The 17,538-nt window shown below is 40.1% G+C and overlaps 1 protein-coding gene across 1 annotated transcript in view; it reads right to left on the bottom strand.

Annotated features, from left to right (window-relative positions):
- LNX2 (ligand of numb-protein X 2) overlaps nt 1-17,538 on the bottom strand; it is a 200,065-nt gene that overhangs the window by 18,012 nt on the left and 164,515 nt on the right. Inside the window, exons 8-10 of the mRNA XM_069202212.1 lie at nt 13,753-13,930; nt 13,228-13,456; nt 7,646-7,804 (exon numbers count right to left, since the gene is read on the bottom strand). Of these exons, the coding sequence (XP_069058313.1) occupies nt 7,646-7,804; nt 13,228-13,456; nt 13,753-13,930 (566 nt within the window). The remainder of the gene's footprint in view (nt 1-7,645; nt 7,805-13,227; nt 13,457-13,752; nt 13,931-17,538) is intronic.

Genomic DNA, 17,538 nt, shown 5'->3' with positions numbered 1-17,538 from the left:
ATTTAATTATATACCTTGAAAATGCAAATCCACACTTAATTATTCAATGCAATATAACTTTGTACCTGTTGGAAACCATTAAAACCATAACATTATTGCACACTTAAATGAGTTTCCATTTTATTGTCCTGTGTTTTCCTATGTTGTACACTTCACATTTTTGCTAAGTTGTTGCAGTAAACATAGCCTTGTTCTGAAGATGGCACAATGAAGCCAGGGTTTCAGAAAGTGGTAAAGTCAGTTGATGGTGAAATATGTATCTTCTTCCCAAGGCTTTCTCATATTCTTTCCATGAGCAGAGCATGCGAAGAGCATGGCAATATTACCGCCTACCTGAGGTTTCAGCTTGTCCTGTGTTCTAGTTTCCATTCACTTGCATTGGGAAAAGCCGTGTAAATGAAGCACCAACATTAATGGATTTTAATATTACTTGCTACAGTTGAAAAAGGGTGAAGCCGTGGTCCACTGTTTAGCCAATTTCCTTTATTATTTTATATGTTTGTTGGATATTTGTGCATTAAATGCATGCAAGACTTCTATGTGCCAACCTGTCTTTGCTTTCTTTCACAACACAAAGGTGATGAATGGAATGTTTGAACCTGAACACAAACAAGCCTGACCCAGACCACAAGCAATCCTCAACCGGTTTCACCTTGGGTAGGGCTCTTCAGTCAGGTATAGCTTGATTCCAGTGGCACAGTGAGCAGGAGACCCACCTCTGACAATACTTGTTGCACTCAGGGCATCAACCTAACGTCATCACTTCTGTCCCCTATCTCTTTAATGGATCCCAATTCAAGCAACAGAAAAATTTAAGTTGATTCACACTACTCATAAAACTCGTCTACTTCAGATCTTCCTATCCAGCTGAATAATTGATAATCTCTGGTGCACAATGGAGCTCAGGAAGCTTCTCATTTTCAAGCAAGAATGATGTTTGAAACAATCGTTCTCACATACTGAAACAACAAGCCTCATGTACAAACTCAGTTTGCAGCCGCAAAGCCTGAGATTTGCAAAATCACAGGCTTTACGACTACAAAATGGCCTTTTTAAATGTATCAAACCTAATTTGCAATTCAGTAACAGATTACCAAATTACAAAATGGAGTTTGAAAGCCATCACAAATCGGTATGTGGAAGGGGTGTGTACAGAGCACCCCTCTAAATAGCGATTTGTTATGGTGTATGCTACCGAAATCCAGTTTCAAAAGATTCAAAAGTTGCTGAATTTCAAGTTGGGGTGGTAGCACATTCGGAAAAAGGAAGGGGTCCTCCTGGGAACCCTTCCAGTTTTTGGATGTAAAATAAAAGTTTGTTGGGGAGTTTGCAGTCTTTAAATACAGCTCCATTTTTGTTAATGAAAAGGGCTGCATTTAAAAAAAATGGAAAAAATACTTTATTTAAAAGTGATCACAGACATGGTGGACTGTATTTCTGTGATGGCACCTGATCATAGTGAGTCACAGTATGCAACCAACCTCATGAATATTGATGAGGTAGGTTGGATTGTGACACACCATGGAATTTTGTGAACCAACCTATCAGTAAATAGGCAAATTAGTTTCCATTCGCAAAAAGTTGGTGCACCCACTTTCTGTGAATGGAAATTACATTCAGCAGACACATGATCGTGGAACTCATTTCTACCAGCTCTATTTGTGATCTCATGAGTCGTTACCTTCATGAGGTACTCAAATTCTTCCTATTTCAAAGACATTTCAACTAATAGTGTGAAAGCTCCATTTCAGTGCTACTGCCAATCTCTATTGATCGATTTCTGTAGATTTAAAATGCCTGTATTGGTTTGATACTTGTATATGCTAATATTACATGTAATTCAGTCTCTATTCTACTGTAAAGCACTCTGGTGTCCTTGGCCCACGTTCCTGCTATTGAAAGCCGCAATTAAACATAGACAAATATTGAATTATAGTTTGTAAAAGTAATTCTGAACCCCCAAGAAGTTGACTGAAATTGGACTATTGTGATGTTAAGATCTGAATGAGTTTTTAAAACTCCTCACAAGTGGGCATTTGAAAAACTAATTTAAATCTTAAGTGGATTGTTTTCTATTATATTATTAAATATTTTAATATCTTAAATACAGTATAGTACCTTGTTTGATTATGGTGTTTTATTTTTGTTGGATTTTAGAAAATGGCTTTCTAGAAAACAAATAAAATCATCAAAATCTGGTTTGTCAGAAGACCCAGAACATCTGTAATTTATGTCAAAGCAAATAAAACACGTTTTTCTGGAGAGGGCCTTCTCAAATTACTGAATACTGATTGTTTATCTGTTGATATCAATATAATTGTCATCCATAGAGCTTCCAAGTGCCAAACTTAATGAATGAATAAGAACTGCCCAAGCCTATAGTTTGGAATATTTAAACAGTGAATAGTTTTTAGGTCTCGGTTGCAGACAGCTTTTAGCTATGTGTTGTCAAAGACCTATTGTGGACAATACCAATTTACAATGGGACTTGAGTAAGTCCACCACTGGTTAGTGTTCTTGACAATTGCATTTGCTTGTTTCCTAAAAAGGATTTCCTTCCTCTTCCTGTGTTTTTCTGTGTCCTGGATCATAGCTTCTTTACTATCCATTGGACTGGATGACTTGTTTCATTCTACTGCTTACATTCAGACACATATTGTTTTTATTTTGTCAGCACTCCACAGGAGTGCATATGCTTTCTTGCTCTCTTATTCCCCCTTTAATGTCAACTGCAAGTCTCCCCAAAAATGTTTCCATGGTACGTTTATTCTTTGGCATGGCCAGTAACTGTTCCCGACTTTGCCACTGAGTGCTCCATTGAGAGACTTGACCAAAAATAATGTTTCATTTAATTGGTCACATGAATGCAAGCAAATCTTTGAGAGAATCAAACAAGCTATCCAAAACGCTACTGAAACGGCATATTTAAATTTAAAGCTACAGGCAGAAGACGTTATTTGACACTGGCCAAGTCGGGTTAGACGTAATCCTTGCATAGCACAGCGGACACTCAAATGCTTGAGGACATATTAATGGCATATGCAAGCAAAAGTTTGCCCCAAACTAAACATGCTTATTCATAACCTGAGTAAGAAATGTTTAGCAGTGGTGTGGGCTTGTGAACATTTCCATGTGTTTTTATACAGAAAACCTTTCACGCTTGTGATAATTTATCAGGCTTTGTTGAACATCTTTGGCAATCGAAAGGCCAAGATGGCTCCTTGCGTTGAACTTTGGAGTCTACGATTACAAGAATACAACTACAAAACTGTGCACCTTCTAGGGAAGGAAAAAAAAACCTCCTGACTACTTCTCCAGAGCGCCTATACAATTTCATGGTTCCCTTCCAAGATGGCTGAAGCCTAAATAAATTTCACAGTGAAATCAATCACACCAGCTGCCATTTCATTGGAGCAAATTGTCACTGCCATGAATCAAGATAATGACATGCTAAAACTGAAAATCACTATGACACATCAGTCTTGGAACAAGCACGCTCAATCTCTTGCCTGTGACAGTGAATACCAGAAGTTCAAGAATGTCAAAGATGAACTGTACATGACTCAAGAAGGCATTATGCTGAGGGTTTGAGAATTGTTATTCTGAGAATCTGTGACAACAGATAATTGAAGTGGCCCATAAAGGACATTGTGGAATTGTTGCCACAAAACAAGCTGTCTGAGACCGAGCCTGGTTTACTCATCTCAATGACAATGAGTTGAAAGAGAATTGAAGGCCTGTCATCTATGCAACTGCCTGTCATAGAAAACCACTGAACACCCCTTAAGCATGACTGAGTTGCCAAAGCATGTATGGGAAAGAATTGCTATCGACTTTTTCATTCATCTTGATAATGAACATCACCTGATGGTGATTGTTCATGAATACTTAAATTTTCCATTGGCAGAAGATCTCCCATCTATCACTCAAGACAGAATCATTGAGACATTAGATGGCATCTTTGCTACATGGGGCACTCCTGCGATCTTAAAGCCCACTTTTCAACAGTCAATAATTCAGAGACTTTCTCAGTCACCTTAATGTAAAGAATCAGAATAGTACACTTCTTTGGCCACAGGCAAATGGCCTTGTTGAACGTTTTATGAGAACATTAAAGAAAGCTGTTCAGTGGGCTGCCTTTGAAAATCTTGACCTTAAAACTATCTTAAATTCTACCCTGCGTGCTTATGGTTTGACTCCTCACTTGACCACAGGTGAAAGCCTTGCAACTTTGATGTTCATGAAAGCAATGATGACCAAGTTACCTCAATGGGAATGGGAATAAACCCATATCAAACACTTGGATTGTAAAAGGAAAATAAAAGCCTATGCCGACAAGCGAGGACAATCAAAAGACATTGTCTTCACTACAGGAGATTGAGTGCTCATCTGTCAGCCGAGAAAATGTAAATCTGATGCTCTGTTGAATGCTGAACCATTCCATGTTGTAACTAGCAAAGGACACATCTTGACTGCCCAACATCCTGGGAAGTCCATTACGCGAGATTCCTCGCATTTCCGGCATGTATCTCATCATTCGTCAGATACCAATGTCAATGTAGAGAATGGTACTGAAAGGACAATTGAAAAACCAGACTGCTGTTGCTACTACATCACCAATGCAAATCATTGGCACTCTTAATGCTGGTTCACAGTTTCCGAAGACAAGATCAGGATGATTAATTAGAGCACCACGAAGGTCCATTGAAGAACTGTGATTATGTGTATATTTGTTAAAAAAAAAAATTATCTAACAGAGGGGGAGATGTAGTGTTGTGTATGTTCTTTTTTTGTTAAACATGGCTTTCTTGACGATAATGTATTACAATTTGTAGAACTTATCATTAAGGTACAAGGTTACAAGCAATAAAATATCAAGTATTTGACAGGTGGCCCAACATACAGTTTATAAAAACCTAGTAAAGTAACCTTACAAACGGGGTTACTGGTGTGCACATTAGAACCAATGTGTCAGATGAATAGTGACACATTCTTCCGGCAGCATTTACCTAGCAATCAGCTAGTCTAGGTCGACATTCCTGAGAAAAAATACAGTGGGGACTGTTGTGGGTTCCCCTTACTACCTAGGCTTGACTTTCTTATTTTAGCTTTAGGCCCACGGCATGTGTCTTCAAATATACACACACATTTTATTTATTTTAATCCTTTTATTATTTGTTTCAGCAAACTTTTCAGCTCGTTGTTTTCATATTTTAATCAGCTGCCTTTTCTGAGAAGGCATAGTTGCTTGTGTTGTACATTTTATGAGCATCTCCACATGCGTTTCATTCTGTGCCCTGTTCAGGGCTGTCATGCTTGGTACATGATATTCTAACACTGATTGCTGTTCCAGGAGTTGGGAGACACCCTCAACCACAGACATTTAAAATGTCAGGCCTGTTCGTAGAACACTGTTCTATTGGTTATATAAACACCATGAAGGCCTAAGGAGGACAGAGGGCATTCCAGCCATGCCCGTTTGGGAATGTACATCATTCCATTGATAGCTCTGCTGATCCTGACATTGACTCTTCAGCCACTCAGGACGATTGCCAACAGACCACAGGCAGACCCTTGTCCTTCTTTCAAGTATGGGGTCGGGGCTCCTTCCATAGACCGAGATAGGCAGAGAGGCTAACTATGCACTCAGGGTTTAGACACTAGGAGTAGGTAGGTTTGTAATCATATCAGGATAGTGGGATTGTTCATTTTCCTTACTTTACTGGTAACCATAATCACAGTCTTATGTTTCATCTGCCTAATTATTGCAGTCCACTTTTTTATAATCAAATGCAGGCGCTCCAGCAAATATATTCAAACCTATTGCATTTCTTCGTTTCCTTTGGCTTGTGTGAGACTTTGTGTAACTGAGAGAAAAAGTATGATCTGTTCCCTTCAACATTCATGGGGAATCAGAGTGTCATGTTTTTAGGCTGCAACAAATCACCTTTACTTTCCAGGTTTGAGTGAGTTGCTGTGAGCTAGCGATGAAGCAAGGCTGACAGCTTCCAGATGGTGTGCAACCAACTCAGTCACCCACACTCAATGGTGCTGCCAACCTAACACTACACAATCTTATCCCCAAGGTAAGAGTCCCACAGCAAGATGAACTGACACCTGTCCAATCAACTAAGAAAGAACAAGTGTAGAAAACCAAAAACAACAACAGCAGCAGAACAGACTCACATGTCACGTGAGTTGTTAATAACTGAACCCTTTTGGCTCCTGAGAGACACCTTAGAATTGTGACATAAGTGTTAGAACCCGGTGAAGTGAATGCAGGTTTAGAATGTTGAGTTTGTGGTTACACGCAGAGGAATAAGGACGTGTCATATACAGCTTGTGTGTGGCGTAGTCATTGGAGAGTACCCAGGCTGGGAAAGATGCTGCAATAGTCATACCCAGAATAAAGGTGGGTGCACATGGTGTTTCCCTTCAGACCACACCCTCTCACTCTGGGTCGCAAATCATGACACTGGTAGCCCTCAGCGCACATGCATAATTGTAATATGTGCTGAGGCAAAAGTTAAAACCTACAGAATTTCTATGATGAATCAGGGCAGGTGAACACACTTTTAAGGGTTACACAGGGGATTTTGTCGAACACAACAAGGGCTGATCTATCTGCAGAAATGCATCTGCTCCTACAAATCTCCCAGGCTATTTTGCTCCACAAATGGCAATCTGTTTACCACTTCTAAAATCTGCAGGGCCCAAAATGGTGGCTTTTCCTTTTCTTACCTTGCCCAAAGTACTAGAAGCAGCTTTTGGCTTTATAAAGCAGATAAGACTCCACTGTTTTCCAGCTCTGAATTTATAGCAACAGGCAACCTTAGTGGCAGAAGCAACATTTTTGGTTTTTTAATTAATCAGTTGATCTGCAGATCTTGTGTCAGATGGCTCTTTATGTCTCATGACCACAAGTTCAACATAGTGCATTTCTGCAGTAGTGCTCTTTTTAGGGTCGAGCGCGCAAGCCCTTGTTGTAATCTCTCAGTGGGCTTTTAATCACACCCATCAATGTGGTTGGTTTGTGGGCTTGCCTTTTAAAATTCGCATGATTTCATTAGTGAAAGGCATGCATAGGGCATGCCTTTTCCGGTGCTTAGCCGTCCTCGAGCGCACACCAACTACTGTAAACATACGAGGCTCCATGTTTCCCGTATGATTTCTGGACTACTTTTTCTCTTTATTTCGTAGGCAGCATGATCTCGCTGGGCAGTAGTGGAGCGATTTGCATGACATCGATGCTGTTACATGGATAATTGCACTTCTGCCAATACGTTTCACTGCGAGCAAACTTCAGTTTCCTTTTGTGAGTCTGCTTCACACTCATGGTGGCCATGGGCTCACTTATGTGAAACTGTTTTACTTTTAATTTTCAGTTTATGTGGCAAGAAAAGTCCAGTTAGGAGTTAACAACGCTAATAGCTCTAACTCGACCAAACGCAAGACACGATGCATTGCAAATGCTTGTTTAAAATATTGTCATGCCAGTGAGTTCAAAGGATTGTGGTTGCCAGCACTATGACACGAGACATTGTACCATTCAGAGGTGGATCCAGGTGGTGTGAGATTTATGCTGACCAAAATAGAAGTGCATTCTTCAAATTTATAAACAAGTCCACAGAACAGTGTTGTTTACCTTAATCGTCCATCATAGAAGGCTGGTGTACCGAGCACAATTGTTTTAATGAAGAAAGGTTGGTTTGTGTGATTCTCTTCATATCCACCGACAATGCTAAAGCCCCAACTTCCTACATTGGTTCTGCGCAGGACCACGTCATGGCAGCTATGAAGGGAGCTAGAAAAAAGATACAGTTTATGATACCAAACAAACTATGCCACTGTTGGGATTTCTTTAGTACATATTTCATTATTGGCACATATTTAGTTGTTTCTCATGCTTAAAGAAAAACGTTTATTGCATAAGAGATAAAATGTGTATTTTACGAAAGAACTATCTTATGTGTTACAAGTTTGTAAATGAAGTGCAACAGTGAAAGGTTAAATATAATTTTCGGGCTGTTACAGAGACATCGATACCTGAACCGTGAAAACAATCATTTAACTTAGCATCTGAGAAGAGTCCTAATGAACCAACATCTTTGACCACTTTTGGGATCTAAGCATGGGGGAGAGGAGAGAGAAAATTACATATGCAATAGGAATGTTGAAATACATTTTTTGTGAAATTAGCTCTTTAATCAAGGCGAATTTTGCGGCTTTTTACAGCTATTTCGAAAAAACTTCTGATAAATTCCAATGTTTTTTAATTAAGTATAAAAATCTTTTACAGTGTATCACAGTCGAGCTGCTAGTTAAGCTTGATACTTCACTGTATTTTTGTCTTTACATTCTAATGACGTTATTTAATAGGATTCTGCGAGTGTTTGGAGAACGTGGAGCTTCTTATACTTTTTTTTGCCTTTACACTAACAGTTCTTTTCAGGTCTATTTTAGATACAGTTTTAACTGCCTGCCATAGTTCGTATGATGAACAAATATACAAAGAAAGGCTCTGGGGCAGCCCCCAATAGCGCAAAAGTATTTTCTTTTAACCTTGTTGCTAACTGATCTCACACTCCTTCTCCATCGCCCATTCCTACTAGTAGTATTGCCCAAACTCATTCTAACTTTCCCTTACTCCCTTACTCATAATACTATTCTTAATCCTATCCTTGCTCCTACCTACCTTATTGCTACCTTCTACTACTCTCATTCTACCAGCAAATCCAAATAATCCTATGTTTACTCCCACTTACTCTACACTTAATTCTGGTTAATTTATAATTGCTTGAACCCATCCTCTTTCATCTACTCTTAGTGCTTGACTACTTTCTTCTAATTATGCATACTCTTACTCCCTCGTACGTCTGCTTCTATTTATTTACTTCTATATTTGACCAAGAAACAGCATTTGCTGTCAGCCAGATCTCATAGGATAAACAAAAGCTGCTGCTTGATGAAAGAATAATTTACAGTTTTGAGGAGCGTCCAGGAGTATTTTTGTCTCTACTGTCAAGCTATTGCTCTAAAGTATTAGTAAAGAGTGCTTCCAGTGCATTTGTGTACTGCAAAAGAAGTCCACTTCTTTGCCAACTTCCTGCTCTTTTTCTTCTCTAACTTCTACCCCATCTCATACCTGTACATACCTTCTCCAAGTCCTCCCCCATATCATATTGAGTTCCTATGGCTACTCTCCTACCATATGCATAGTTCTTTCTCCGGGTACTCTTCTCCAAATTACTTATCTTGTTACTGAAGTTGATCAAACTGTGGAAGTGAAACAGTCTCCAGTAAATTGCTTCAATATTTGACCACCCATAGATATGACCAGCTTTTAAGCCAGGTTCTATGACTCATTAACGTCTTTGTGACTCCCTTTTAACTCACCACACACATAGTCTCAAGTTAGCTCTTAATTATTCAACTCACCCAAAAAAGTCAACGATGTGCCTACATCCATCTCAGTTTTCTATTTCTACTATCCATCTCTCCTACCATTGTACCAAAGGTGGCCACACAAATAGCCTCAACAGTATAAAATGGACATTATACCAAAACGTCTTGACCAGTCACTAACTCCTACCAAATGTGCATGTCAGCAAATGCTCAGCATCCTGAAATTTCCTATCTTATTTCTGACTAGGGTTTGGATATTCCATGAATCACCAAAATCTGACTTAACACACATTCTCAACCAACAGTGTCCGTTTTAGCAGTTACAGCAACAACAATAACAGCAAGCCCCATGTGAGTCCTTATAATATTCAAAAGCGACTCTCCAAATGTCAATGGGACATCTCCAAATAATACCCTGGTGCAATGGGTACTACTGCTATACAAATCTGAGAAACAGATTAATCAAAAGAAAGGAGCGCACTCAATCCACAAGTCAACAAAGGCGTTCACTCTGTTGTCCAGTTTGAAGTCTTCATTTATTCTCGATATCATGAATCATAAAATCAGCCAACAGAGATCTCAGACAGTCTGAATGACTCCTAACACTCCTATCCAAAACAGAGTAACTGATTGGGAGGAGTGAGAAACAAATAATAGTATTCTCTTTCTTAAAAGAGGCCATAATTTCAGTTTCAGGCTTAGCAAACCCATCAGCTGTGACTCAAGTATTTTTTAGGAATAAAAAGGGTTCTTCTATGTGTTTTAAGTTCAAGAGCTTTGACCTGTTGTAAGTGTTGTGGGTCTTTAACCATGCCCACCTCACGCCCATCACTTTCAATCATTTGTAGGCTTGCTTTTCAAAAACTCTTTATGCCATTGGTAAATTCTTTATATTTGTCCCGCCTTTAGGCTGCTTTTGTCACGCCTTGCCCCTGTTGCATTGATTACTGAACGATCACTGATATACTTCAGCGTGGGAGAAGTATTTGTTTTTCCTTTTGTCTCTCCCCTTCCTGCTGCATTGCAGCCATGCTGCTCACAGCACAAACAGGCACAGCAGCGTGAACTCGGCGTTATTAAAGTGCTGGTCACATTGTTCACAGTTACCTAATCAGAGTCATTTCTTGTGTCTCTCCCCTCAAAACACTTGAAATCGGTAAATGCTATACATAAAACAGAAATCCTCAAAGCAAAAGCAGCTCTACCGGCACAGTGGGAGAGCCAATACTACAATATTCACTGCACTTGGGAAACTGGCCCCAAAATGCTTTGCAGGGCATTGCTTTGACAAAGCATTTTTGCTCATATCTCAGTCTGGGGGGGTCCTAGGACAATGGGACCACCACCAAAACATTCAGCAGGATGTGCCCTTTCTGTCTACATCAGCTCTGGGCCCCCACACTAGGTTAGTTGAGACCCCAACAAATTATCCCCTCCCACCATTCAGTGCCTTTTTAAGTGCTTTCATGGCTGAAACTTGTGTTTTATAGCTGAGAGTAGTTTATGTTTTATGGGTTTCGATTGTAATATCACTGCTACGGGCCTGCCATCCCTGAGAATATATCAATCACTACGCACTGTAGGGTCTAAATATATGGTCACACTGCATTACTTTCACCTGTATTTTTTAATGGTGTTTTGCCCTTTAGGGGCTAGCAATATGGTTACATGACAATGTTTCTTACACATTATATTTTTGTTATGGTGTTTTGAGCATTACAGTCTAATGCCAAAGGTTTATTTCTGACAAAGTTGTTTGTGATAATTGTATATGTTTTAATAATCTCTCCTTATTACAGTTATGGCCATGATTCAGGCCATCTTAACATCCTTCTTACACTATTACTGTTTGAACACTCTTGATATGTTTAGGTGACCATTTTAGTTTATTTCTTCTCTGTGGCTGTCTTGTGTCTTATTTGGGGAATTGTGTTAGCCAACCAGCAACTCTGATGGTGAGGTGGTGAAAGTGGTATTTTTTTGGAATTAGCATGGCTGATTTAAATTAGGATGCTAAATAGCAACGTTTTCATCTTTTGCTGCAGATAGAGGAGTAGGTAAATGGAAGTGCGTTCGTTATATGCAGGGCCACTGGAATTATATGGCAGGAAAATACAAAATTATGAAGCTGGGTTGTCCAATTTATGTGACAAGAAAAGTCCAGTTATGAATTTACAGTGCCAATAGCTCTAACTCAGGAAAATGCAAGACCTATTGATTGTAAATGCTTGTTTCTGATGTTCATCCAGAGATACCACAGAACAGCAAATAGCCACTACAACAAAGAACACATGCATTTAAAACATGACAGACCTACTGACTTTGACCAGGCTTGGTAGTGGGTAGACGAGTGGCAGATTACCAGGGAAATAGAATGTTGCTCTTTTTATACTGCATTACTTTCAAATGTATTTTTTGTACCACTTGAATGTGAGGTACTTCAGGGGAGCACAGAGGGTTGTACAAGCCGCTTCCATCATATAACCTTGCATTAAACACAATGGTTTACATTTGGCGGATGGCGCAAAGTGATTGAGGCGCAGGGTGGGGGTTACCCCCCCATTTTTATTTCATTGAATATCCTCTTTATTTTTAGAAGTGATTGGGGCAGAGGGTGTCAGAGACGGTTGGAGGACGGTGAGACCACAGACCTTTTTGTAGTTATAACTGCCCTGTAGCATGCAAGTTTTTGTTGGAGGTAAAACAGAAAAGTGCTGAGGGCACGAGGAGAGAAAGTGCTGTGAGAAAACTACTTATGCATAAATCAATCAAAATGGTATTTGCTTTAACAATCACTTTTATTTCATGACTGACAGTGTTTCTTTTCTGTTTTTATATCCCTTTGAATGCTTTCAAATGATATACTTCCAAAAAGATTATATTTTCTTTTTAATATTTTGCCTCCTTAATAGTATAAGTAGATCATTGTTATGACATTCTTCTTTTTATATTACAGTTTTTTCCGTTGTGTGTAACAGACACCTCATGGAAGAGGCAAAGCTTATTGTCTAGTGGATGAGACAACACGGAGGGGAGATGCAGTGTGATGGCTTTACTTTCATTATTAGGTCTGCATTCTAAACCTCAATTATCACAGTGATCTAAAATACACTTTTTAAGGAAAATTCAGCACTATCAAGAAAAAATAGGCTTACCATAAAAAAGTGCAAATAAAATCAGAATCAGACAAACATCATAGATCTTCCACCTCATCAAAACACTCAAATGCCAAATCATAGGAATTGGGTGTCCAAGATCCTAAACTCTGGAATGGACCACAGACTAAGATCAGAGTCCAATCACCTATTGTGCAGAAAAACCCCTGAAGAGTGAACTCAGGCAGACTTCCATCTGATCTGTGGTGTGAGAAAGTGCAGTCATAGAGTTATACTGAGTAGAAATGTTGCACCTCACCTTTGATTGGACTGGACCTCCTCCCGTTAAGATATGTTGCAACGGACTCCTATTTATTGCCCGCTCTTTAGCAGCACCAAGGCTGCATGGTCCCCAATTATATGTATATAAATAATGGACAGGATGCTGTGTCTCATTAATGAGTGCCTTTCTGCCCATTAAAGGTAAAAAGTTGAATCAGATAATTTTCTGCAATGTTTGTTAACGTCTTGTTGTATACAGCATGCTTTGAAGAGAGAGTAAATATATTAGACATCAGTGATGTGCATTAGAAATTGCACTGCTAATACTAAAGAATTTCACTTCTGAATGCAGGAGTCAATATAATCACCAACAGAGCAACACAAATCAATACCAGTAAAAACTTTGGACGCCCGACAACTTCAATAGGAATTAAATTTGACTTACCTTGGAAGGCCCAGCCACATGACCCACGATGGTGACCAGCTAGCATCACCTTCATTTTCATTTATTGTGTTATTATCTTCTGTAACTGGGGTTGGTTCTTCAACAATTTCCACCTCCAATGTTTTCAGATTTACAACCGACGAGGCAGCACTGGCTTTGAGAGCATTCACTGCCTCGCTGTGACTCAGACTGGTGAGGTCGATGCCATTGATGCTCAAAAGCACATCACCTAAGGGACAAATAACATTGCAACTGAGGAGCAAGGTTAGTGACGTTCTTGTCACACCTGTGTTGCAATACGTGTAACATCTATAAGGGTCTGCCAATGATTACCGTTATTTTTGATGAACGCAATTGCATTTTTCTGCGTGAAATTCGTGTTTAATCCACGTGTTGGGTATGTGCTTCTACCACAGAAATGATGCATTACGCATAAATTACACACAGGGCAGTCACGCAATCAGGCACCCAGAACAGATCAGCAACACCTTTACAAGAACCAACTGTGTGGAATGCCCCTCTTACCCCGTTTTATTCTGCTGTCTTTCGCGAGGCAGCCGTGAGGCTGCACACTAGTAACAAAGATTGGCAGCTCGCCGCTTTTACTTCCTCTCCCTCCTGCCACGGTCATTCCAAGGGATTCCTGGAGCTCCTTCTTTACAGTAATCTGTTTTTCATGGCATGTAACACATTGAGAGAGATCCTACAGCAAAGATTTAGGAAAAAGGGTTAGCTGCAAAGTCATGCAAAGGATGTCCAAGAGAAATTTGCTCACCTTATCTGCACAAGACTATACATCACAATGAAAAAAGTGGAGAAACAAATCTTTAACTCACCAAATCAGAAATGGGAAATGAGAATCAATTTTCATCTAAGTCTTTCAGAGTCATTGTCTATTTCTTCCTGTCTGACACCAGTAAGAGAAGTATTGACGTATTCTACATTAGAACATTGGACTGTTGGGAGCATGATTTAAGGCAATGGAGTGGCTCCAGGGCAATAACTGTAGGCACAGACTGATGCAACACCAGGCAAATTTCGGGTTTAAATTCAGGTTCAGTCTGCCTTTATATGCATCTTTAGTTCCGGGCTGAGGTTCTCATAGCAATCAATACACTGAAATATTATGAAGCAACTCACACCACAAAGATGACAAAGAGTATTGGATTTGCAAACCATGAAGGTTTTATTAAAAACTTAGCAAAGTCACAAATTCAAGTTATGAAATTAGTTGAAGGTCAATAGTCAGTGCATGAACGCATTAGTCAATATTATTCAAAGCAGTTCAAAATCATAAATGCAAAGACAAACTGTTATAAGGTTGTGCCAAAATAAATCTAGCCATATATACTTTTCTCAGTTAGCAGTTCCCAATGGGTAGTTATATTTAAGACTACATTTGTAGTTATAGTTATGACTCCAATTGCCTAGGAAAAAGCATTTTTTGGTTTGCTTATTACTTTTATACCGTTTGAACAATCTTCACATAACTTTCCCGAAAAACTCTTATCCCCCTCAGCTCCTTCCTGGAAAGTTTCAGGGTGATCTGTCAAGTAGGGGCCAAGAAAACGGTGGTGAGTCCCAAAATACATTTAGCCCATCTATTTTGCCATAGGAAAATGGATCAGAGATACCTTAAAAACTGCTAACCTGAATGACACCAAATTGTTAGAAATTGGAAGTGTGCTTTTTGTTATTTGGTGTCAATTTGTTCAGTAGTTTTTGAGAATCTAAGGCTCAAAACCTGTGTGTATTTCAAGCGTCGGAAGGTCCACAAAGCACATAGATCTCAAGATATGATCTGATTGTCTGCCACCAAATCAACAAAGATGTAGCAGTAGCCATTTTAGGACTCAGGGATTGAGTCCCCTGTCTTGGAAATAAGTTTGAAAAAAGCATATAAGGGGACAGGGTAATTCTATACTGCTCCCTGAGGCCTGGGGGGGAGGTCCAGGACCAAAAACACTTTTCACTTTTTAAATAAAAAAAAAGCCAATAGGCCTACTTTTTATATGTTGGTGTTCCGACCCTGTGACAAAGTCAGTAGGTCTGCCGTTCTTAAAATGACACCCTTTATATTGTAACATACATCACCCCTGGCACATCATGGCAGTGGGGACTGATAATTTTTTCTGTTGCATTCACTTGGCTTTTGGATGGTCTTGGAACATATAAACTTGCTATAATAGTAACACTGTATGCATTCACATTTAGTATCAGTTTAGAACTTTCTATAACAACAATTTTATTTTTACTTTTTGAGATTGTTACTTTTATTCAAAACAGTTTACTGTGCCTGTGTTGCTGCAGATGAAGCAACAAGTATAGTTCTACCACAAGTCTGTTCTGGAATGCACTCTTCAACTATAAGTAAGCAACATACCAATTTTATAAATGACATTGAAATGCTTGGTGCATAAACATAACAAGGTTGTTCTGCTATGGTGTTTGTTCATTTAGTTGAGAAAAATATGAGAAATACAGATTTGTATCTTTTGCCTTTTATCTAATTCTTCATGCCAAATATAACAATTATTAAGTAAAATAGTTATAAATTGACTTCGGTTTTCAGTTGCTAATAGCCTAGGTTACCTCAACGTGCTGTTGAGGGCATGTACATTTTAGAGACTGCACAGGTAAACTTTAAAGACAGGACCAGGAGAGAGACTAAGGGGGTCATTCTGACCCTGGCGGTCTACGACCGCCAGGGCCACGAATGACGGAAGCACCACCAACAGGCTGGCGGTGCTTCCTTGCCCATTCTGACCGCGGCGGTAAAGCCGCGGTCAGAAAACCGGGGTCGGCGGTTTCCCGCCGATTTAGCCCCGGCTGGACGAATCTGCCATGGCAGCGCTGCAAGCAGCGCTGCCATGGGGATTCTGACCCCCTTCCCGCCAGCCTGTTTCTGGCGGTTGTCACTGCCAGGAAGAGGCTGGCGGGAACGGGTGTTCTGGGCCCCCTAGGGGCCCCTGCACTGCCCATGCCACTGGCATGGGCAGTGCAGGGGCCCCCTAACAGGGCCCAGCCAGCTTTTCACTGTCTGCCTAGCAGACAGTGAAAAGCGCGACGGGTGCAACTGCACCCGTCGCACGGCCGCAACACCGCCGGCTCCATTCGGAGCCGGCTCCTGTGTTGCAGCCCTCCTTCCCGCTGGGCCGGCGGGCGCTAACATAGTTAGCGCCCGCCGGCCCAGCGGGAAGGTCTGAATGCCGTTAGCGGACTTTTGACCACGTAGCGGCCAATTGGCGGTTCCCGCCTGGCGGGCGGCGACCGCCGCCCGCCAGAGTAGGAATGAGGGCCTAAGTGAGAACAAGACTCAAGGCATGAGTAAAGTGCCTTATACATGATAGTACTTCATTGAATTGCGCAGTTAACAGGCCAATTGCACAAAGTGTGAATAGAATAGTAGGGATATGTTGTTATATTTTTGATAAGAAGAAAATACAATGAATTTTACTCATGGAGTTCCCAAATATACAAAGAGTACCTACTGCAAGCAGAAATGTTCTACTGCACTCTGCTAAGACAATCAAGATGATATATCAAAAAGGCTCTAGCTGCCATGATTTACCAATGAGGGCCATGTTTCTCCGTTTATGGGGCCACTTTATTTTTTAAGTCTGAGACAACTTTTTTTTTGGTGCCTGGGTTTACTTTATGTACCAGTCAGACACCGGAGACACAGTCAAACATTTGGTTAATCCCATAACTCTTTGTCTTGTAAGTATGTCCCACAAATTCTAGGCAACTTCAAAAATAAGCATTGAAACTCTAATCCTCACAGGGTTACAAAGAGACATTGCAAGGGGTGGGGTGGATGGAAGCTTCCACTACTCAGGAATCCTCTCTCATCCCACAACCTTTGTATTTCTGTGAGGTGGGCAAGACTAGGTGAAACTTAAGAGCTTCTTACACACTTTTACAGTACGTTTGGCCATAACTTTCCATTACACCACTGCAAGGAGGACCAGCAGAGAAAGGTTCCTACTGAATAATTGTACATTGACACAATTCGAAATAAACTGGACAATGAACTAAAGGATGTGAATTAAAACTTTGAGAAGAAGTAGATCAATGCAATGAGCAAACTCAGTATTCCACATATCTCACACAGTAGAAAGGACTTTCTTTTCCTTTTGAAAATATTCCTCATAGTTTTCATCCCTGAACAGGGTTCCCATAGAAGGTGTGTGTGTACAAAGTTTAACTGATGAAACCACACTTTTAGCCTTAACTATTTAAAGAGAAAATACACTATGCATAATTGTTTATTTATGGTATGATAATATGGATCATGATCCCATAAGGTAT

This window comes from Pleurodeles waltl, chromosome 8 (genome assembly GCF_031143425.1).
Source record: "Pleurodeles waltl isolate 20211129_DDA chromosome 8, aPleWal1.hap1.20221129, whole genome shotgun sequence".
NCBI classification, from domain to species: Eukaryota; Metazoa; Chordata; class Amphibia; order Caudata; family Salamandridae; genus Pleurodeles; species Pleurodeles waltl.
Note: the sequence above shows the minus strand (reverse complement) of the source record. Positions and strands in the feature narration are given on the sequence as shown.